Source organism: Tachypleus tridentatus, chromosome 6 (genome assembly GCF_004210375.1).
Source record: "Tachypleus tridentatus isolate NWPU-2018 chromosome 6, ASM421037v1, whole genome shotgun sequence".
NCBI lineage: Eukaryota > Metazoa > Arthropoda > Merostomata > Xiphosura > Limulidae > Tachypleus > Tachypleus tridentatus.
Genome location: NC_134830.1, coordinates 151166163 through 151190033, shown reverse-complemented (window position 1 = coordinate 151190033; position 23871 = coordinate 151166163). Strand labels below are relative to the sequence as shown.

Here is a 23871-nt window from a genome sequence, read left to right as displayed (position 1 = left end):
AAGATGGATATCTACTGAAGGTTTCTTGTTTGTTTGTTTCATGTTTTCACATCAATTTGTTATTGTTTTGTTACAGGCTGTTTTTGTAAAACATTCTATAGCGACAAAACGTTTTTATCGACTTTTTCTTGTGTAGATGTATGTTCGTTTTGAAAGAACTGTTGTGATAACTTTGTGTTTGGCTTATCTATCGTTTTGCGTCACTCACTTATCACTATTGTTCAAAGGTCAAACATTTCTGTGGATCACATGATGTGATAAATAAGTTTAGTTGTTCGGGTCAAACAGACACACACACACACAAGTACTTTGAGTAGTAAAGCTATGGAGGACTCTGTAGAAGTTTGGTCAGCCACAATGGGTAAGAGAATAGTTAGAAAGCACATTAAAATTATCCTTGGAATAGCCCTAGTGTTAGCCCTCACTGTTATTTCGGTCTGTATGCCGAAATACATTGATGCTGTGAACGTTTCCGGAGATGTCTACAGTGGGCTGTTGTTTCTAAGTCTAGGCTCTTTTGCAGTCCTATGTTTGACAACAGCTTTCAGCTGGTTGGTGCAACAAAAAATTATATGGTGCACAACCGGAGAGGTACGCGCCGCCGTCATTTCAGGGGTTCTCCTGGCTGGTAGTGGATTTTGTTTCCTCTTTTCACGTGACAGATACAGAGTTCCCTGTAACCTTCAAGAAGCAATTTGTGCACTGTTGTTTCCCGTATCTCTGGTCGTTTCGTACGTCTGTGGAGGACCTGATGGTATGTCTTGTTTTGTCTAATTGTGTACTTCGTGGAGTAAACTTTGTGAAATTTAACTCACTGAGTTTTATTTGTTTAACTTAACATTTAAGAACACTTAAAATAGTTTTTCTTGAAGTAACGAACCACTGTCTCACACATGTCTATTAACTATGTCTGAGAATGAACTGTACGAATGCTACGCCCTCTATACTCGAGTCATCGGTATTTTCTAACAAAATATTGCAGTTTCCCGTATCTGATGTCTTTCTACATATTATTTTTAAGACTATCAAAAACTAAAACAAAAGACATTAAGAAAATAATATAAAATAAACAGTTAATAACCGAAGATTGTGAACAAACTGTAGGAAAACATGTCATTTTATAACGATAAGAGTACAGCTTGCCCTCGGTGTGATTCGTGTTCACCACTTCCTCTCAGTTGTTAACACTTCCGGTTCTCTAATGTTAAGAAACGAAAACTTGAGCGTTAGGTTATAGTGGACGTATGTGGACACTGTCCTCTTTCTAGTCGATAAGACCAGCAAACTAATGTAATTCATTTAACTTGACGGTAGGATCACCTTTAATCTCCAACTGCATAAAAAAAACACAAAAAAACTGAAGTTACAGCAGTGAAAAGTTTTGCATTAATACAGTGAGTCGGTGTTGTATTTATAAAATAAATCAATCTGAGTAATTCTGAAGACTTGTGACGCTAAAATTCGGGTTTCGATACTAGTGGTGGGTAGAGCACAGCTAGCCGATTATGTTACGTCGCGCCTAACGACGAACGAATCAAAACTCTACTGACACGTTTGTTTACTATGACGTTTATAGCGCTAATCGGAAGCGTTTGATGGAACCGCACATAAACTGAAAAAATAAGGACTGAAGGAGAGGCCAACAGAAAACTGTGCACTTCCTAACTCTATATCCAACAGAAAACTGTGCACTTTCTAACTCTATATATCTATATACAGCCTGGAATTCTTAAAGTAGGCCTAGCTTGGCTAGGCGGTTAAGGCACTCGACTAGTAAATCGAAGGTTGCGGGTTCGAATCCTCATCACACCAAACATGCTCTCCTTTTCAGGCATGGGGGTTTTATAATGTGACAGTCAATCCCACTATTCATTGGTAGCCCCAGAATCGGCGATGGGTGATGATGACTAGCTGCCTTCCTTCTAGTTTTACACTGCTAAATTAGGGACGGCTAGCGCAAATAACCCTCGTGTAGCTTTGCGCAAAATTAAAAAAACAAACAAACAGAAAGCAATTTATTAAAACACACACACTATTTTACAAATGAAAAATGAGTAACGTGGAGCTATGATTAACAGAAATATTAACGAAACTATATTGCTACAGCGAGTTATCATGGTATAATTTCCCACATAAAACATCTGGTTAATCAAATATCATGCAATTTGTTTGTTTTGAATTTCAGGCAAAGCTACACGAGGGATATCTGCGCTAGCCGTCCCTAATTTAGCAGCGTAAAACTACAAAGAAAGCAGCTAATCATCACCACCCACCGCCAATTCTTGAGATACTCTTTTACCAACGAATAGTGGGGTTGACCGTTATATTATAACGCCCCCACGGCTGAATGGGCGAGCAAATTTGGTGTGACCGGGATTTGAACCCGCGATTCGCAGATTACGAGTCGAGCGCCTCTAACAGTCTGTTCGCACCGAGCTAACATTATGCAATGAAGCTCTTTAATTAACGTGCATTCTCCAGAATCAGCCAAAGATAACCTATTTGAGGAGGTGGGGGGCGTGGATTTTAATAAAAGCCTTTAAACTGAAAATGTGTACAAGGTGTTATAACTTTTTACTTAGTGACTGGCTTTTTCTAGGTGCCGTGTGCAAACCGAAATAAATGAGGTATGTAGCTTATTTTTTTCAGGAAGAACCCAAATTACCTACTTATCTTTGTTTGAAAATGTTAAACACTTTTAACAGCCTCAACAATAGATCTTATCTGTTAATATTTCTATTACGAAAATTTCTCTGTTTTTTTTTTTTACTTTTTTGATCAGATTAACTATTTAAGATATCTCATTTACTTCGAGTAATCAAGTGGACCTAGCAAACTGTGGGTCGACAGTTCGAAACCCGTCAGCGAAGATGCTCCCCTTTTCAGACTTGGAAATTTTATATTCAATTGTAAAAAAATAATTGAAATTCTAACGGTAGGTGGTGTTGATTAGTTGTCTTCCCTCTCGTCGTATATCACTTCAATGTGAGGAGTGGCCGCTAGAGAGAATTCCTCTTAAGTAGTTTGCGCGAAATTCAACAAACAGACTGTAAAATGTCTCAATAAAAAATTAAAATGTAACGGTTTTAGTTGACCTTAATTCGCGTTTTGGTTTACGTTAAAGTTACTATCGTCACTAAACCTTTCGATTTAGCGTTTCGTTTTAAAAGAAATGGCACCAGATCCCATGGCCAGATGGTTATGGTGCTCGACTCCTTGTCACATCACACCAGTTATGCTTGCCCTTCCAGGCTTTGTAATGTGACGGCCGATCCTACTATTCATTCGTAAAAGAGTAGCCCAAGGGTTGGCAGTGGGTGGTGATGACTAGCTGTCTTTTCACTAGTCTTACACTGCTAAATTAGGGATGGCTATCGCAGACAGCTCTCGTGTAGCTTTGCGCGAAAATTCAAAACAAACAAACAAACTTCCCTTCTCCGTTATATCTCACTTATTCATTTTAACGTAAATAAACTACTACACGTCGTCCACCGGCAGGATCGAACGCTGGATTCAAGTTTACTCCTGAGCCATGTTGGAACGTAAGTTACTACTAACGTGCGCTATACTGAGCACCCAAAGCTTATGAAGTTTGTTCGTTTTTTGAATTTTGCGCAAAACTACACGAGGGCTATCTGCGCTGCCCATCCCTAATTTAGCAGCGTAAGACTAGAGAGAAGGCAGCTAGTCATCACCACCCACCTCCAACTCTTGGACTACTCTTTTACCGACGGATAGTGGGATTGACCGTCACATTATAACGCCCCCACGGGTGAAAGGACAAGCATATTTAGTGTGACGGGGATTCAAACCCGCAACCCTCACTACCTGGCCGAGTCTATGAAATACTAGAAATCAGTTTACTGTCAAAATACAGAGTTGGCTTAGTACATGGATTTCGGACAACGATTCTAAAACTTTTCAGGCTCCCATCTCTTTGTTGTTGTTGTTTAAATTAATTTTTCTTTTAAAGTACAATTTGAAACATATTTTTAAATAATCGAGAAAAAAAAACTGTAACAGCAAAATTATTTTTAACACTAAGCCATTAATGGAGAGGAAAGTGAGATTGCTTTTTTCTGCAGCAGTTGAAGAATATGTGGTTCGACCTTTGTGAAAGTTTAAAGGGAAGATAACAATACAGAGTCTGGAAGTGAAAAGAGTAATGTTCATATCCATGCAGGAAAATCATATTAGGCCTACCACAAATTTTATAAATTTTACATGAATTTTTTTGCGTACCATCGACATTAGCTCTACCTACCACCAGCGGTATACGTATTCCAGTTTAAAAATCGCTGAATTAAGTTAATCTAAGACTTTCTTGGCCGGCCCAATCTTGCGATTTGTTATTATTGGGTTTACTGCCGAAAATGTCGAAGTTGTTTAAGCGATGCATTTACACTATAACAATTGTTATTGTCACAAATGGCTTATATAAACACTGTTCCAACCATCCCTGTGTTAGTTCCATCCCAGCCGGACTGATGAGCTCTGGATTGAGCGAAACGTGTCTCGTCAGTAGTTATGTGGACATAGTGTGATTGAAATGCTATTATACACAAGTTTTTATTCATTTTACGTAATAAAACTATTGTTTATTTTATCCCAGTTGACATCGCCAGATAAACCTGGTGAAACGTTGTGAATAAGATAAACAAACGTTTTGCAATATACAACCGATAAAAACTTGTGTTAAATCTAAAAACATATTTCTTTCTGATTCTATAGTTTCAACGTTATAAACAAACTAGTTTGGAACTTATACGTAATATAAATTGTACACAACAGCTAGGTATATATATATATATATATGCATGATCAGTTCTGATCTATATAGGTACCTTCCTCTGATCAAAAGTTAATTTTATTAAGGGATAAAAATGTCTTTAGATTACATTTTGTTTTGTTTTTATTACATTAAATGAGAGAAAAGTGGATGAAAGAACAATCTGCAGCGTAACTTATTTTGTACAATAACAATGCACACAAGCAACAATGATTTTGAGTAAAAATTGTAAGTTATATCGTTGTATTAATTTTCGGATTGAACTGCCTTTGGCGGTACGGTAGTTGTTTTTAGCACCTTCCAGTCTCTCGTTGTTAAATCAGCATATCTAACCAACTTCTCCTGGTTTGTAACTCCTTCCTACATCACTATATATGAATATTTTGTTTCATAGCAAAATCACATTGGGCTATCTGCTGTCTCCGCCGCGGGGGATCTAACCCCGCATTTTATTGTTGTAGGTCCATAGATTTACCACTGTCTCAATATGTATGTATATAAAGGATACTCAAAAGTATTGTTGTATTTCAATTTTTTATTCTCATATTACCCCCACCAGTGGTTTTACTGTGGACTTACACTGCTGTAAACCTGGTTTCTATACCAGTGGTTTTACTGTGGACTTACACTGCTGTAAACCTGGTTTCTATACCAGTGGTGGGCAGAGAACAGATAGCCATTTATGTAGCTTTGAGCATAACAAACAAGCATTCTCTTCTTTATAAATACAAATATATACACGAATACACGCAAATAAACTTTATTTACTGACGTTATTTGTTTTACTTTTCTAGTTTCAGCTCGCACCTTTGTAATCCGGTTTTTTCTTTCTACTTTTACATACGCAGCATTAATACGTCTAATAATTTTGTAATATAAGTGTTTCATATAACGGCAAGTAAAAAGTTTTGTTCATATCGTAAACAAACTGTTAAAAACCTTAAAATGTCGACTTTTTTGCAGGTGTTACTTTACCCAAAGTGGTCAGTTATTTGGGTGTTATAAGTGGACTGTTTCTAAGCGTTGTCTCTCAACTACTGGACACAAGTTACTGTTACGGCTCCATGATGATCAGTTGGGTGAAAAACGACCTGATGTGGGATACTAATGTCCAGGCATTGTGGACACTTGTTGGCTGTGGAGGTGTTGTGGTCTTCGTTGTTAGTCAGTGGAAATGTAAGAACCTTCTGAGTGAACAGCAAGCACCAAGAGAGGTAAGACTTCTGTTTGTTGTTAGTCAGTGGAAATGTAAGAACCTTCTGAGTGAACAGCAAGCACCAAGAGAGGTAAGACTTCTGTTTGTTATTAGTCAGTGGAAATGTAAGAACCTTCTGAGTGAACAGCAAGAACCAAGAGAGGTAAGACTTCTGTTTGTTATTAGTCAGTGGAAATGTAAGAACCTTCTGAGTGAACAGCAAGAACCAAGAGAGGTAAGACTTCTGTTTGTTGTTAGTCAGTGGAAATGTAAGAACCTTCTGAGTGAACAGCAAGAACCAAGAGAGGTAAGACTTCTGTTTGTTATTAGTCAGTGGAAATGTAAGAACCTTCTGAGTGAACAGCAAGAACCAAGAGAGGTAAGACTTCTGATGAAACTTTCGTTTTGGGTGGCGTTTAAGTAAAAAACACAAACACGTTTTGGGCAGTGTTTAAATATAAAGACAAACACGTTTTGGGCAGTGTTTAAATAGAAAGACAAACACGTTTTGGGCAGTGTTTAAATATAAAGACAACACGTATTGGGCAGTGTTTAAATAGAAAGACAAACACGTTTTGGGCAGTGTTTAAATATAAAGACAGCATGTTTTGGGCAGTGTTTAAATATAAAGACAAACACGTTTTGGGCAGTGTTTAAATAGAAAGACAAACACGTTTTGGGCAGTGTTTAAATAGAAAGACAATACGTTTTGGGCAGTGTTTAAATAGAAAGACAAACACGTTTTGGGCAGTGTTTGAATAGAAAGACAAACACGTTTTGGGCAGTGTTTGAATAGAAAGACAACACGTTTTATAATAAGGTGAAAATGTTAATGTCTGATGATCAGATATACACTGCACATGCGCAACTTAGACTTTGGATATTTTAACATTTAATAAATTAAGGTCAATATTTATAACTAAAAGTTTTAATTTCAGTATTTTCGAACTGGTTAGAAACTCCTAGAGTTCAAAGATAACCATCACTTATTTTAAACTATTGATCGAAAACAACACAGTCAAGTACCACAGGGACTTTGTTCGGCTACCGAAACCGAAAAACAGAACTGATTGTCACTTTTTATAAAGTGCCCACTGGTTAAGGTGCCCACTTTTCATTCCATACCAGACACGCTAAACACTAGGCTACCCGCTACCTTAGTCGTCTAATTGCATTAAGATTAGCTTGCTGGTTCGCCTGTTCGTACGACTTATCTACTTTATAAGTAGAAATAAATGACAATAACAGTAAACTAGTGTTTAAATCAATTAATAATATGTTAATTACTACACACGTTCTGATTGGTAAACTATTCATTTAAAACTGATAAAAATACACTTCACCAACGTAGTCTGGTTCTCACCTTGACAGCAGTTGTTCATACAGTTTGATATAAATAGAATTTTAAAAAACTAATCTCGAGTTTCAAACTTTTCGATCTTTTTCCTTATATACAAATGGCTCGGCATGGCCAGGTGGTTAAGGTACTCGCCTCGTTACCTGAGGGTCGCGAGTTCGAATCCCTGTCGCACCAAATATGCTGGCCCTTTCAGCCGTGAGGGCGTTATAATGCGATAGTCAATCCCACTATTAGTCGGTAAAAGCGTAGCCTCTTCCCTCTAGTCTTACACTCCTGAATTAGGGACGGCTAGCGCTGATAGCCCTCGAGTAGCTTTGTGCGAAATTAAAAACCTTGTTTACAAACTGTTACTGCCGTAAATCAACAAGTTTTAAGATCTGTTCTTCTTACAAATGAATAATTTGTTTTTCTTTGCCTTTAAGGAAAACGCCGAGAAAATTAAACAAACGATAAGTTTATAGGAAGTGAACATTAGATTCAGTCCTCTCGTCAACTCTTTAGAGTCTTTCTACATATCGAGTGAATATATAGTAGGTATGTTTTTTTTCAATTTCGCGCACAGATACTCGAGAGCTATCTGCGCTAGCCGTCCCTAATTTAGCAGTGTGAGACGAGAGGGAAGAAGCTACTCTTTTACCAACCAATAGTGGGATTGACCGTGACATTATAACGCCCCCACGGCTGAAAGGGCGAGCACATTTGGTGCGAGGGGGATTCGAACCCGCGACCCTCAGATACTAGTCGAATTCTCTAACCGATCTGGCCGGGCCATCTTCACAACGTGATATAGTTTTACGTAGCTGTACTTATAATAATATAATTTAATTAAAAATATACGATTGAACTTTCACCACACTCATCATTTGCTCTAACTTAAAACTGCGTCCACCTAAAAATGTTGGAATTGTTTCTTCCTGACTTTTAAGACGTTGGCCAACACGTTCTCCGAAAGTGATTTCAAACCACGATGGCACGCAAAGTTATACGTAACACACGTGATGCTTTTAGTGGCGATATTTTACTTTTAAACCTGAAGTATAGTTGCAGGCTTAGAGATTATGTATGTAGTTTCACATACTAATAAGCTATATAAACCAGTTCTCAAAGCTGTTTTTTAACTTTAGTCAGAGAGAGAGAGAAAAAAACAGAAAATATATAGAGGTATTTTGTCTGTACGAATATTTATGACTAATGTTATATAAAAATAGAACTTTTAAATCATCAAAACAAAAACAAAAAAAAAAACGCTTCTCTGTCACCCTTTTCTTGACCTAAAAGTCTTAATACCTTTGTTTAGCTACAGATACTTTTCAGAAGTGAAATAGGAACTTTGGAATGATATCTGTCAGGCTTAAACCTACAATTATTACTGTAAGAGCTTGTACATAAAGGAATTTCACTTCAAGGGTTGGATGGTTACTTGTTTCGTAGCTACACAAGACCTATCTCAGCTTTTCGTCAAGTTTACCAATAGACTGGAAGGCGGGGAACCAGTCAACAGTGCCCTTCGCCAACTCTTGGGCTACTTTAACCAAATAGTGGAATTCGACCTCCTTTCTTACCTTCAGCCCTGTAGTGCATAACGCGATTTTAGAAAGCATGCCCTCGATTTCACAGTCTGAGCACGCTAACCACTATGTGGCGTCAGGCTTGTCTCCAAGGGAAAGTTTGTTTGTTTTGAATTTCACGCAAAGCTACTGAAGGGCTATCTGCGCTAGCCGTCCCTAATTTAGCAGTGTATGGCTAGAGGGAAGGCAGCTAGTCATCACCACCCACCGCCAACTCTTAACCGTCACATTATAACGCCCTCACGGCTGAAAAGGCAAGCATGTTTGGTGCTACGGGGATTCGAACTTGCGACTCTCAGATTACGAGTCGAACGCCTTAACCCACCTGGCCATGCCGGGCCCAAGGAAAAGCGTAAGAATATTTAGTTACGTTTCGCAGGAAACAATGATGCTCGATTTGTTTGTTTGTTTGTTTTGGAATTTCGCACAAAGCTACTCGAGGGCTATCTGTGCTAGCCGTCCCTAATTTAGCAGTGTAAGACTAGAGGGAAGGCAGCTAGTCATCACCACCCACCGCCAACTCTTGGGCTACTCTTTTACCAACGAAAAGTGCGATTGACCGTCACTTTATAACGCCCCCACGGCTGGGAGGGCGAGCATGTTTGGCGCGACGCGAGCGCGAACCCGTGACTCTTGGATTACGAGTCGCGCGCCTTATGATGCTCGAAGTTCGATTTCCTTGAGATACTGTTTCACTAAAATAACGGCAAGCTTGGACACGTAAGTTTTTTGTCGAAATTAAGTAACAAGATGATTGGTTTGGGAAGAAAACATAGATACCTGAAATGAAACTGATTCAAGTTTATTCTTAGAACTGAAACGTTTCTTTGTCGAATGTCGCGTAGAACTAACTACTCGAGGACTATCTGAACCATTTCTTACTTTGAAACGATAGACCAAAGGGAAGGAAGCTAGTCAGCACAGCCCACCGCCAACTGTTTGGCTACTTTTTACCAACGAATAGTGAGATTGACTGTCACATTATAACACGTTCTCATGGCTGAAAGAGCGAGCATATTCGGTGACGGGAATTCGAATCCGCGATCCGCATATTGTAACTCGAATACCCACATCACCAGGACGAATCTGCATCTAACTAACTGTGTTGCATTAAACGTGAAGTCTAAACAAATTGCGTAAAAGAAATTAATTTTCGATTTAAATTATAGACCAGAGGAGTTTGAAAAAAAGAAAGTGTTAGTTTTAGTTAAGTTTTAAATTTTATAAATAAAATAATATTAATTCCCGTTGTCCACATTTTTTGTTCTTTCCATGGCGGTTAATGTTTTTGTTGAGTAATAAAAAATTATTTACAACTGAAACATTTGGTGAGTCTACTTCGGTAAGGGCGTGTTTAAAAAAAAGCGATTCGAGTTCAATCGCCATGCCATATTTGTTAGCCAGACCAGAACCTCGAGGAATGTTTGCGCAAACTGGTATTGTTAACAATTGAAAATGTCTACAAGCACCTCCTTCCATTGTTATAACATTGAATCTGAGAACCCTGTTCTAACACAGCTAGAAAACGTTTCGCCATCTCCTTGACTGAAATTCTTTCATGTTTTGAAACGAGTCATAATGAAGGTAATTTAATGTTAAATTAATGTTGCTAAATATTACAAGTGAAGAGAGGAGCATTTCAAATGAGAATACATATATTTAATAAGAGAATAATTATTACTAATCAGTTGAATGGGATCTTGCACACTCAAAAGGTTTAAAGTGATCCTGGCCAATAAAATTGAAACGTTTCCTGGAAAACCGCTTTGTGGCAAACATAACATAAACCTGGTTGATTTTACACACCTAGTGTCGGAAATATGAAATAACACAGTTGTTGTGGTGGCAAAACAACTTCATAAGTTATCGACAGGTGATAACTAATCATATGAACTACCAGTGTTTACTGGATTGTATTACGTTAGGTGGTAGACATGTTTCAGAAAACAACGAAATCTTGCTAACAAGATTGTTCGTATGCTTTTTAATAAAGTAATAACAAAATAGAAAAAGAAATTATGATATGGTGATGGCGCTGTGAAGATGAATACACAAAACCTTACAAGAATCACGACGTAAATAACCAAATCTTTCTATGAAAAACTTTTACCTGCAATTAAACGTTTAATTCTTTCATTTGAATGTAATAAGGCCCCGCCATGGCCAGATGGGTTGAGGCGTTCGATTCCTAATCTGAGGGTCGCGGATTCGAATCCCCGTCACACCAAACATGCTCGCCCTTTCAGCCATGGGGACGTTACAATGTGAAGGTCAATCCCACTATTCATTGGTAAAAGAGTAGCCCAAGAGTTGGTGGTGGATGGTGATGACCAGTTGCCTTCCCTCTAGTCTTACCCTGCAAAATTAGGGACGACCAGTGCAGATTGCCCTCGTGTAGCTTTGCGCGAAATTCAGAAAACAAAACAAAGAATGTAATCAAGTTTAAATAGAAATATTTGAACTGAATTTTGTTGTTAAGTCTTACAATTCGTGTAAGATTGGCTTTGTGGTTAGTGATGCAGTGGTTTTTGTATGGTTTCATATATTCAGCTCCACCTGGCGTTTGTAATTTTTAACATTACATCATATTTATTTTATTACTTGTTTTCCCTCTTTCTTTAAACAATCAATATTAATGAATGTCAGTCGCTATGGAAGCAGCAGTTGTTATGATGGACATCATGTATTGAAGTTAGTGGATACTGTTTCTATATTACCCAAGTTAGATCATAACATCTTGGTGTATAAAGTAACAACTTCAAACATTGGTGAGTTGGCTCTTCTGACGTCAGAATCAGAATAACCAATAGATAATTTGGCTGTTTGTTTTGGATTTCGCGCAAAGCTACACGAGGTCTATCTCTGCTAGCTGTACCTAATTTAGCAGTGTAAGACTAGAGGGAAGACAGCTAGTCATCATCACCCACCGCCAACTCTTAGGCTACTCTTTTACCAACAAATGATGGGATTAATTGTCACTTACAACGCCCCCACAGCTGAAAGGGCGAGTATGTTTGGTATGATGGGGATTCGAACCCGCGACCCTCGGCTTACGAGTCGAGTGCCTTAACCACCTGGCCCTGCTGGAGTATACTTATTCTGACACCAGAATCAGAATAACCAGAATATAAATGGCTGTTACTTTACTCACCTGTTCTCTAATCTTCCTATGTTTTATGTAAACTGAAGGTCTTAATAGCGTTTGTAGACCTCGATAACCTTAATTAAATGTTTATAGATTTTTTAAAGAAAATCTGAGACTATAATGAGCAATTAATAATATCCGGCGGCCATATTTTATTCGTGGCTTATCCCTACGTATTAACTACTAGTTTGTTCAATGATAAGCAAGTCTTGCTACGCATTATAAATGTTTTGAATACAGTCATATCTTGTTACATTTTCCAAATACGATTTTTAGTTACATAATCATAAATGAATAAAAAATATTTTTCTCACGTATTAATCACTTAAGATGGGCTTCAAGGAAGACCATGTTTTTATAAAAATAAGGTATTTATGATTTTAAAATATAAATACAACATGTAACCATAACAACTCTCCTTTTCTTATTAAAACTCTTGAATGAATGTTAATGTTCAGATATATTGGTTTGATATTAATTTCGTACTTAAACAAATTAAAGTGAGAATAATAATGATGTTCGTTAATATTATTAAATATAGTAGTACTTAATAATATTGATAGATGGGGTTAAAATCACGCGTAGAAGAAACACCCTATCGAATCCTTAACGAGTAACCGACTAAAAAGGTTGCTAACATATCCGGCATAGCAATTTACAAATTTCAAAAAAGAGAGTTTTTCTTTTACTTTCTATCTGATCATGTCAGCGGGGCTGGCCTCTAGACAGCTCGGATTATCGCTATGAGATTTTCCCAGCTTACTTGACTGGTCTGTGGATATCTACTTTCAATATTTTGATGATTATATATAGATTTTTGTTATAACTGGTAAAATGATAATGTATCTACTTAAATATATTTTCAGCCTAATTCAAACCAGCAGATGACGTCACATATCGATAGGTAGACGCGCTACTGTTTCCAAAGGAAACGTATATAATTTATACAGACATAATTTAAAAAGTGAACAAACAGCAGCATTAAAAATTATAAATTTTAAAATAAAGTAGGGATCTCGCTAAAAAAAAGAATGAAACAAAAATTAAAACCATAATCAGAAGTTTATAAAATTGAATTATTAATTTGGGAGCTTTATACACTTACCTCTAGACCAAAGAAAGAACTATATTCTATAAATTGTCAATATGGTTTTAATTTTTGTAAAAGTTATATCTGTCAGGGATATGGCTGTACTGAAAGTTTATAGATGTTGTGTTCATTCTATGAACGTATAAAAGCTGAACAAATAAACAGAAAAAATAAAATTTTAACGGAAAGTAGGGGTCGTTGTTTATTTTAGAATAACAAATGGTGCAATAAAAATAACACAAACAAGTGAAGTAATACTTTTTCTGTACTTTTTATAGCAGTTTTATGTGTAACCAACGATCCCTATTTAGCATAAAAATTTAATTTATTTTTAATAAACATAAATCTCAAATGTTTTTCCTGCCATGTTTAAAATTTTATGGAACCCACAATTCAAGTGAGTTAAGTCTACACCATTTTACTAAGTGGTATGCTTAAGCCTACAATTTTGACCATTGTAGTAGGAAGTAAATATTATTAGCACGTGTTTTGTTTTTTTTTTGTGTGATATTCACAGTTAGAGAAATGTTTGAAATTTTGTAGGCCATTGCACAAGTTTACACCGGAACTGCGTTTCTATAACTATCACTAACTGTGTGGAAAAGCAGTTAATCAACAGCACCCACGACCAACTATAATCGAATAGTGAAAAGTAACTGTCAATGTTATAGCACAACTTTCCCACCTGAAGGTGTGGGGCGCGTTTTTGTAGCAGCAGAATGCTAACCCTAAACTCTTTGATTTACAGTGTTGACAAAATTATTTGTTTATTTTCTAAAATGCATCATTTTATTATTGGTTACTGTTCAATCGCATTATTTTCTCAGTGTCAGGTAAAGCTACTCGCAATAGCGCGACAAAAATAATTTATTCTGCAGCTTCTAGTGCCGTCTATACAAGAACGGATTTGTGTTTTAATTCGATTTTTTTTTTCAAAACATCAAGTAAAAAAAAATTATTGTAAAAACCGAACAAGAAGCTCTTGTAAAAGCAGTGGTCCTGTGAACTTATCACAAATACAATCAAAGTGTGTGCCATGTCGCAAAGCTTTCTGTAGACCATCACCAACCCCTTGGCGTAGAAGTGTGCGTGTGGCGCCTCCTCTAGACTAAATCAGGTATGCTATTATGCGTTTGGTTTCTATTACCAATATTCAAATATTATAAAGCTTGGGGAAGTGTAAATGTAAAGCAATCACGACGTAAAGAAAATATATATTTTTTATTCTTCTCAACTTCTGACGGCCCTGATGGTGAAATGTTATACCTTGCAGCGCCCAGTGACAACTTCTTTATATACTAAACGATGAAAATATCAATCCTTGAAAAAAATAAAAATTAAAATAGAAACAATAAACAAATAAGTTTTAATATCAGCTTATGGCTCACTTTCAAACGAGGATCTAATGTAGTTAGTTTCATAATATTATGAACATTTCAAAGGGACTTAGCTACTTCTCCAAAAGGCGTGTAACAATAATAACAGTAGGCACAGCTCTGATAGTTCGATGAGTGGCTTTGCGTTTAACAATAAACAAACAAACTTCCAGGTGACAGCAAATATATGTGTTTTGTGTGTTTTTCTTACAGCAAAGCCACATCGGGCTATCTGCTGAGCTCACCGAGGAAGAATGAACCCCTGATTTTAGCGTTGTAAATCCGTAGACTTACCACTCTACTAGCAGGGGTCAACAGCAAATGTAACTTCGTTGGTTAGGAAAAAGAAAACCAGTCAGTAAATGTGATTTTCTTTTATTTCTTTTGTGTACATACAGAAAAAAAAATCCACGTGTGTTTACAGACCTAAGTTATACGTGTAATTTACAAACAAGAAATAAATAAATATTTTACATATTTTTATCTAGGCAGAGGACGTAACCAACCAAACTGAAATTGGTGGAAGGTGCTGGTCGCATGTTATGACTCTATCTACTATTATTCAGTGTTCGACCACGGTAGTAGTGGTGGCGCTTTTCTGGGTAGATATAATTTGTCCATCAGGCAAGGTAAGAATATACACCGCTCAAAATTTTCTTGTATTATAGCTATTTAAATATGTCAAACGCATGTGATTTATAGCTAGTGGTCTGCAATTCTTATATTTAAATAAGTTAGTTTACAAATCTAAAAATCAGTACCACATTAACGAATCATCGAGGAAAAAAATTAGTTAAAACTGTTTTAACGATTTGAATGTTTCCTTCCAACGCATAAGTAATCTGATCAATAAAACGTCATAAAATAAAATATGTCTACACTAAGAATAAATTTATATATATATTTTATAGACTAATGCGTATTGTAAACTAAATTTCTTTAGGTTTGATTTATTCAAGAACTGTGGCAAGTATAATCCTTTCAGCTAAATTTTTTTCATCAATATGCTGTGATATAATTTTATTACTTTTTATTTTCACTTTTCAAAATGTTATTTTTATTTAGCTAAATCACGAAAATCCTCATCAGACAGCGATAAAATTAGCTTTTAAAAGCTATATTATCTCCAGCCTTAAGCATCAACTTTGAAAAGTTAATCTACGCCATGATAGTTTTAAAAAATACGGAGTTGTCGTTGAAATAATTAGGATTTATTTAGTGTGATAATTAACCAGCAGGGTGAGTAAAGTTGTTAAGCTGTAACTGAGTAACCCGTAGTGATAATTTGAACTGTTGACATGGTTTAGGGTTAGGTAATCATGCGTTTACCAGTAAGTTTCATTTCACTCCCCCAATTTCTTTACTGTTGGTATTTTATAATGTTCTGTCTATATATCCTTTTTAGAAGTATTACATGACGATACTCAGTGAACAACACCGAAGACGATAAAAGTATAGAAAGGATAATAAATGTAAAATAAATTAAAAATACTTAATTTTTAATTGGACCTAAACAGGTTTTTCACAGAGACACAAGCGTTAATTGCTGGAGGCCTATGCTGCCCACGTAACATTTTGTTCAGTTATAAAGATTATAAAGGGGTTTAGTCTAACAGGAGTAAATGTTCCATAATGGGCTGGTTAAAAGGTGATACGAAATAAGTTTAGTAGTTCTTATTTTGCTATTGATGAATAGAGGTGTCGCAGTTGATATTGGTAACCGTAATTTATTTGTTCGGGAACCATACTGTGCGATCAATTGTATAAACGTAAATTCGACGTCTTTGTAATAAGTTCCTCGACAAGTTCTAAATAAATTGTTATATGTACGTTATAAATTATATCTATTTATATTATATGCGATTCTTTAAACACTTTTTTACTGCACTGTTTCTTTTATAAAAAACGGTATAATTTATGGTTCATAGGCCAATCATTCGAATATTCGCTATCTATCACTTAACCATAATGCAAAGCATGCAAAATGGCGTAGTGTGCGTGTGTGTGTGTTTTCTTATAGCAAAGTCACATCGGGGTATCTGCTGAGCCCATCGAGGGGAATAAATGGTGTAGTAAATGGCTATAATGGTTAGGAGTTTAAGGTGCTCGACTCGTAATCTGAGGGTCGCGGGTTCGAATCCCCATCACACCAAACATGCTCACTCTTTCAGCCGTGGGGGCGTTATAATGTTACGGTCAATTCCACTATTCGTTGGCAAAAAAGTAGCCCAAGAGATGGCGGTGGGTGGTGATGACTAGTTGCCCTCCCTTTAGTCTTACACTGTTAAATTATGGACGGCTAGCGCAGGTAGCCGTCGTGCAGCTTTGCGCGAAATTCAAAATAAACAAAAACAATCAGTTATATGTTATGTCACGTACATTAATATTAACATTTTATATAATAAAGGCATTAAATGTGATTATTTTACTCGGCAATGTGCCTCGTTTTTACTGTATCGTTCTATTTGTAAACAAGTGTAAACAAACATCCATTGCCGAATAATCAAATGTTTAAAGCAGTAGCATGTCAGGAAGTCCAAACCTATAAATTATGTTTCAAACTGAAAACTTTTCATTTTCGTGTTGTTAACATCATGTCTTAAACATTAAGATTTATTTCTTATGTTTTCGGAAGAGTCAGGGTACTGATCCCCTAGTTGGGAAATCTATTCTGCGGGTCGGGATATCTTTATGATATCCGTCGAGAGCTGCGCAAAATAGCTGTTTTTTCCTATCACGGGTTACAAATGACGTCACGATCACACGATCACAATACCATTGTTGTTGGAAAAAGGTTCATAGTAAGTCTACCAGGATGATACCTAAGATAGAAGAGTTATCTGTCATATACGAATAGGTTATGATCTTTGAACTTAGACTAAATTGTTTAAGATTGTAAAGGAATTTATTGTGTTCGTACGTCATCTTTTTCATTTTTAATTTTAAGAATTGTAAGACGAAAGTACACTATAAATTCTGGCGGTGTAATAGTAATCTTCATCTAAAACAACTTCATTTTTCGAAGAGAATGTTTGGCGTTTAAAACAGGTTGTTTTCGACGTGGTAGATGTAATTGATTTAAGGGGGTTTAAGGGAAAGCTTGAAAAATATTAGAATGATGAGGACTGGCTTTGACGTCTTTATTAGATTTAATTTAGTGTTTAGGATAATATACGCAGATTCAAAGGCTCGCAGCTGTCTTTTAATGTTCTTATGTTATTACAATAATTTAAACTTTGATGTTTTTTTAGTAAATGTTTTTTTTTCTTTGTTTAATCTTACATGACCAAAGTTTACACGCCTATAATATATTAACTACAGTAATTTAGTTTGATATTGAATTTTCGATCACGTTTTTAATTTTTAAACTGGCTAATATCAAAACAAGTCAACAGCCCTAATATTTTCAAATGTAGCTAAAGACTCGTCCACCAGGTGTAAATAGAAGTGTTTTGGTTTTGTTTTGAGTTTCCCGTAAAGCTACATGAGGACTACCTGCGTCAACCGTCCCTAACTTAGCAGTGTAAGACGAGAGGGAAAGCAGCTAGTCGTCACCACCCACTGCCAACTCTTAGGCGCGCTCTTTTACCAACGAATAGTGGGATTGACTGTAACACCTCACGGCTGAAAGGACGAGCATGTTTGGTGTGACGAGGATTCGAACCTACGGATTACGAGTCGAGTGCCTTATTCACCTGACTATGCCGGGCTTAAGTGAAGTTTTATAATAAATATTGAAACATGGTAAAACTGACAAAATCTTTAATATAGATATTTCAGAATTTATTTGCATTCATCAGCGTTAATACCTCAAAAAATTAGTTCGAACTACACTACTGTGACCGGTTCAGAAATTCACGTTTTGAGAACCGTTTAATTCAACAGACCAGTTTAAAAAGAAAACGTAACATTCGAACGAAAGAAACAAAAAATCAAGTGTAGCCTAATAGTTTGTTCGAAACAGTTTTGCTTTACTCTTTTCACGGTAAACATTTCTACACTTCTATTTCCTCATTTCGTATTTGTGCGATTCAACTAAAACGCATATTATAAGGATATATTGTTTTTAATTTCACGCGGCCCGAACACAGTTCGTTGGTCTTATCATTCTACAAAACTCAGACAATTTTTGTACCTTTATTAAAATCCTAACTTCACGTTTCTGTACAACGTAACCCAAACGAAGGCTCTATTTTTTAACTACGTGTCACATCAAATACTTTTGCTCCTTGCTAAAAACTCTGATTTGAACAATATTGATGAAACTTTGTAGAATGGACGACATCTGTCTGTTGTGGAGACGCAAGTGTAGAGGACGACGTTTCGAAAGTCTTCCGCCTTTCGTCTTCAAGTCACACACATTGACTTGCGTCTCCACAACAGACAGTTGTCATCCATTCTACAAAGTTTCATTATGAATACTCTACCTAAACAATCTATCGAAGAATATTTTTTATCAGTTTTGGAATTCATATACAGAATACATTGTTAGAATGTTTGTAAATCTAGAATTATGTCATAAGTGTAGTTTAGATATATATATACGTTCTCATGGTTTAATAACAACAACGTTTATTGTATTTTCTAGGCAGGGTCAGCGGAAGAAATGGTAAATCTTTTGAGGAACACTTTTCGTTGTCATTTTTCCTCTGAGCAAGGATGCGAAGAAGTGGCCTTATTTGGATGGGTTCTTCTAATTTTGTACGCCATCTTTTTTTCACTTTTACAGGTGGCGCTCCATATTTTCCAAGACCTTCCTCAACTGATTGCTGTAGAGACTTTGGCTTTACCACTCAGTATTATCTGGTGTGGTGCTCAACATGGTTTTACAGTTGAGACGGGTTTTGCGCTGATTGGTCTTTTAGTGATGAGCGTTTCTCTCCTGATTTGTTGCTATTTCAGTAAGCTCAAAGCAACGGCCAGTTACGCCTGTCTTGAATAATGTTAATCGATCATTCTCGAACCAACATACACAGCCTCAGAAAGTTTGAGTGTGTGAAACGGGTTAGAGTAAAAGCAGTGAAATAATAACTTTGTTCAAATTTCAGTTGAATTTGTTTTTGTTTTTCGGAAACCCAGTTCGATACAAAGAGAACAGTGGATCGAAACAAATGTAAGAACAGCCTGAAACAAACAATTATCAAAATCAAATTACACAAGAAGTGATTGCTTAAACAATTTTACACAGCCATTTATAATCAGAATAGTAATGTCTATATTAAGGTGTTTTTTTTACACGTCTTCTTTTAAATCTTTTTTCTTCGTCAATAAAATTTGAAACTGACGGCCTTCAGTTAGTTCTACTTCTCAACTGTAAAGTCCTCAAGTTAGCCCTAATTCTCAACTGTAAGGCCTTTTATCAAACCCTAATTCTCATTTGTATAGTATTCTAGTTGTCCCTAATTTTGAGGTTTTATAAACCTTTTCGATTTTGTGATATGAAAAATGTTAAACTTGCTTGTAGCTGAAAATTACAAGTTCAAGCTTCATCAGTCCGTGTTTACCCATCCAGTCTATGAGAAGGAATAGCCTGGTTCGAGGGTTAAAGTAACATTTATATTTATCCTTCTTTCTTTTTGAAATAATATCTGTTTTTGTATGTTCCTTATAAAAGGAAAAAAGCTTAACAGAAATACAATATTAGTAAAACGTTATCGCTACAATCACAGTAATTATTTTCTTATAAAAATAAGAAATTATAATACAGAAATAAATGAATAATTAAAAACACACAACAATCACCCGCAAATTCACAAGTGTCCGATGAGTGTTATTTTAAAAAGCTGTCCAAAGTGCTTGGAGAAGAAAAGTTATTGGGAAATTTCTCTTACAGCAATGTGACTGCTCAAGTTTTTCCATCACCACCAGAGTCATGGAAGCGCTCTCTTTTATAAGACAGTGTAGTGATTACTCAGATAACAGCAGATCAGAAAAATGTTAATTTTTAAGCATATAACATTTCTTTGTTTTGAATTTCGCGCAAAGCTACTCGAGGGCTATCTGCTCCAGCCGTCCCTAATTTAGCAGTGTAAGACTAGAGGGAAGGCAACTAGTCATTACCACGAAGTCTTGGACTACTCTTTCACCAACGAATAGTGGGATTGATCGTATCTTATAGTGCCCCCATAGTTGAAAGGGCGAATATGTTTGGTGTGACGGGGATTTCAACATGCGAGCCTTAGATTACGAGTTGAGCACCCCTAACTATCAGGCCATGCCGAGCCAAGCACGTAATGACAGATATAATAGATCGTAATGTATTTATTATTGTTAGCATTTCTGGATAGATATTTTTAAATGTCAAATATAATATTCATTATACATATATATATAGATAAGAGGTAAGTTTACGGAGTTACAATGCTAAAATGCAGGGTTCGATTCTCCATGGTGGACAGAATGCAGATAATCTATTGTGTAACTTTATGCTAAAAACAAAGAGTGATATTTAAATCGCATAAAAAGTGGAAACAGAAAAACACTAACCTTGAATTTATCTTAATAGAATTATTATCATTAGGGGGGCAACCATAATGCGACAGAGAAAAACTCATAGTAGCTATTCCATTCCAAAATTGATATCACGGATCTCAGTTGATCTTTGTTGAGTTTGCGCAAAATTGGAAGAAACATATTGTTATATATGTGCAAAATCAATTGAAATGAAGAATCTATCGGTCTTAGTCTCCGAAATGTTTGATAATTCTATATAGGCCTGGCATAGCCAGGTGATTAAGACGCTCGATTCGTAATTTGAAGGTCGCGGGTTCGAATCCTCGTCGTACCAAACATACTCACCCTCTTAACAATAGGGGCATTATAATATTACGGTCAATCTCACTATTCGGTGAGATGCGGAGGGTGATGACTAACTGCTTTCCCTCTAGTATTTACACTACTAAACTAGGGACGACTAGCGCAGATAGCTCTCGTGCAGTATGGCGCGAAATTCAAAAACTGTATCAAAATAACTAGCTTAAGATGTATAAATACCATAATTCTTTGTGATCTTTATTTAAGTTTGATGTACATTTCTGTTATGATAATAAATGTGATTTAAAACTAATAACGATGTCCATCAGTGTTTTATGTGCTTATCATATTTTCTGAGTTTTCGGCATTTTTTTTCATTTTATATATGAAATATTGTCTGAAAGAGAATGGCAGCCTTTATAAAAATCCTAAATACTTATTAAACATTTAAACAGAACTACAACAGATGTAAGTATGCGATAATAACCAACACCAGGAAACAGTGGAGAGAACATTTTTAACAAACTTGTACATTAACTAATATTAACACAAAAAGTATGTGTGTTTGTAGCTCGAAAAGAATGTTGGGGCCTTTTCATCTTTCCATTTATCAAAAAAAAAAAGAACAATTGCAGTTGAAAACCAGTATGGAAATAATTCATATTCAGTTTACTAACGTTTTTTAAAAGGAAGAAACTCGTATGAACAAACTATAATTATCTTTCTTTGATCACACATCCCATGCTGAACATGCTCGCCCTTTACGCCGAGGAGACATTAAAATGAGTAATCAGTCCCACTATTAGTTGGACACACAAACCAACAACATATATTTATATAGCTTTACGGGCCTCCCCATTAGCGCAGCGGTATATCTGCGGGCTCGCATACCCGTGGGGGGCAGAGCAGAGATAGCCCATTGTGCAGTTTTGCGCTTAATTCCAAACAAAGAAACAAATAACTTTATGGTATATATATACGTTCCTCGCTTGGACAGCGGTAAATCTACGGATTTACAAGGCTAAAATCAGGAGTTCGATTCCCCTCGGTGGACACTGCAGATATCCCTATGTGGCTTTGCTATAAGAACACCCATATATATATTATATTATGCTGCCATCTAGGGAGCAATTATAAATGCATGTAGATAATTGTTACTTGCAATATAAACAACTTTTTTTCGTTCATAACTGACAGTCCGTAGAGTAATTGACCGTGGTTTTAAATAATTTCTCTATGTTGAGAACTATGTGATTTACGATATTGTGAAACTTTCTCGTCATTTTTTAAATATTGTTGAATATCTGGAGCGTTGTTCGAAAATTCACCAAATAATCATGTGACTAGTGGTTTCATATATTGAACAACTTAAAATTGGCTTATTTTTGACATATGCATTAACTTATCCCGAGGGCGCTAGAAGTGGGGCGTAAAAAACACTGCTACATCCTGAGTAGTTGAGGACATAGAATGTATATTACAATAAACCTCCCAATTGGAAAGTATTCTTGCATTTATGACTACCGTCCTTGATTTTAAACTGCAGACCACAGTGAAACCAACTGAACGCTAGTGTCCACCGAACTGTAGGACTGATTATAACATTATAACGTCCCCCATGACTGAAAGGGCAAGCATCTTCGGCAATACGTTTCGATCCCGAGATCCGCAGATTGCAAGTTGCCTGCTCTAACCATCACGTCATACCAGACTCTAATGTAGCAATAATGCATACTCAAAGTACCAAGTAAATTTTTAATATAATTTTCTTTTCGTATGATCAGAATAATATGAATATTATTATCAAAATAATATAAAAGAAAATTTGAAAAACATATTTATACTAGTAATTTAGTTATTACAACTGCTTTAATTATAAGAAATAAGGAATTAAGCATCGATAATATCAGAAAATATCTGTAAACATAAATTTGAAATCTCTCAAAACATAAGATCTGAACTAATTATAAACTCCGGCAAGGAATCTTGTCAGTTGTGTAGCTTACACAACTGTATTTTACTCATATTAACAGAAACAGTACATTGAACATAACATAAAACACTATAAATAAGTTTATTTTGAGACATTTATTTATCCCTTACATTTTCGTAAGCCAACTTTGAAGTCAAATTAGCCATGATAATTCTTATTTAAGATTAAAATATGACTCATATGATACGAAGTTTGAGATTTGAAAATATTTAGGAATAATGGTTGATTTAAGAATTTAATATATTTAAAATTTCAAAAGCAACTTTTTTAGATAAAGTTATTCCCCATTACTGTGAATGTTTGGTGAAATAATTTGTCTGATAGGTTGGTGTCTACTGAAAACTACAGTTCCTTGAAATTTTGTTTAGCCGAATCTTTAATTTGAGCACTTTTCACTTTTAGAGGTTGATATTGATCCAAATAGATTAACTAATCACATGTTGTCTATGCTAAATATTTTGTCTGTATATATAACGTTTAATTACTGTTCTAATGGCTTTACTTTTTTTTTTTTTTTTTTACATTTTATTTTTATCGGCAGCAGTTTTTTTTTTTTTTATAAATGTTAGTCTTCAAAATAAAACAAACAGTGGCGCTATCTC

The 23871-nt window shown here is 35.8% G+C and overlaps 1 protein-coding gene across 2 annotated transcripts; it reads left to right on the top strand.

Moving 5' to 3' along the window:
• The first annotated feature begins 261 nt into the window (after nt 1-261).
• Nucleotides 262-21592, top strand: LOC143254055 (uncharacterized). 2 transcript variants are annotated; one of them, XM_076508798.1, is made up of 4 exons: nt 262-754; nt 5753-6003; nt 15012-15152; nt 20357-21592. In XM_076508798.1, exons 1-4 carry the CDS (start codon nt 325-327, stop codon nt 20462-20464), a joined length of 930 nt encoding a protein of 309 aa, XP_076364913.1. In that variant the 5' UTR covers nt 262-324; the 3' UTR covers nt 20465-21592. The 2 variants fall into 2 exon arrangements, with proteins under 2 accessions (XP_076364913.1, XP_076364912.1); XM_076508797.1 differs by having other exon boundaries at nt 263-754; nt 19112-21592.
• Nucleotides 21593-23871: the final 2279 nt, after the last annotated feature.

What these genes read in the sequence shown, in the direction of transcription:
- LOC143254055 (XM_076508797.1), top strand. Translation starts at nt 325, where the DNA reads ATGGAGGACTCTGTAGAAGTTTGGTCAGCCACAATGGGTAAGAGAATA. An exon ending in AACAGCAAGCACCAAGAGAG is followed by an intron (nt 6,004 to 15,011) that starts GTAAGACTTCTG and finishes ATTTTTATCTAG; the next exon opens with GCAGAGGACGTAACCAACCA. An exon ending in TAATTTGTCCATCAGGCAAG is followed by an intron (nt 15,153 to 19,111) that starts GTAAGAATATAC and finishes TGTATTTTCTAG; the next exon opens with GCAGGGTCAGCGGAAGAAAT.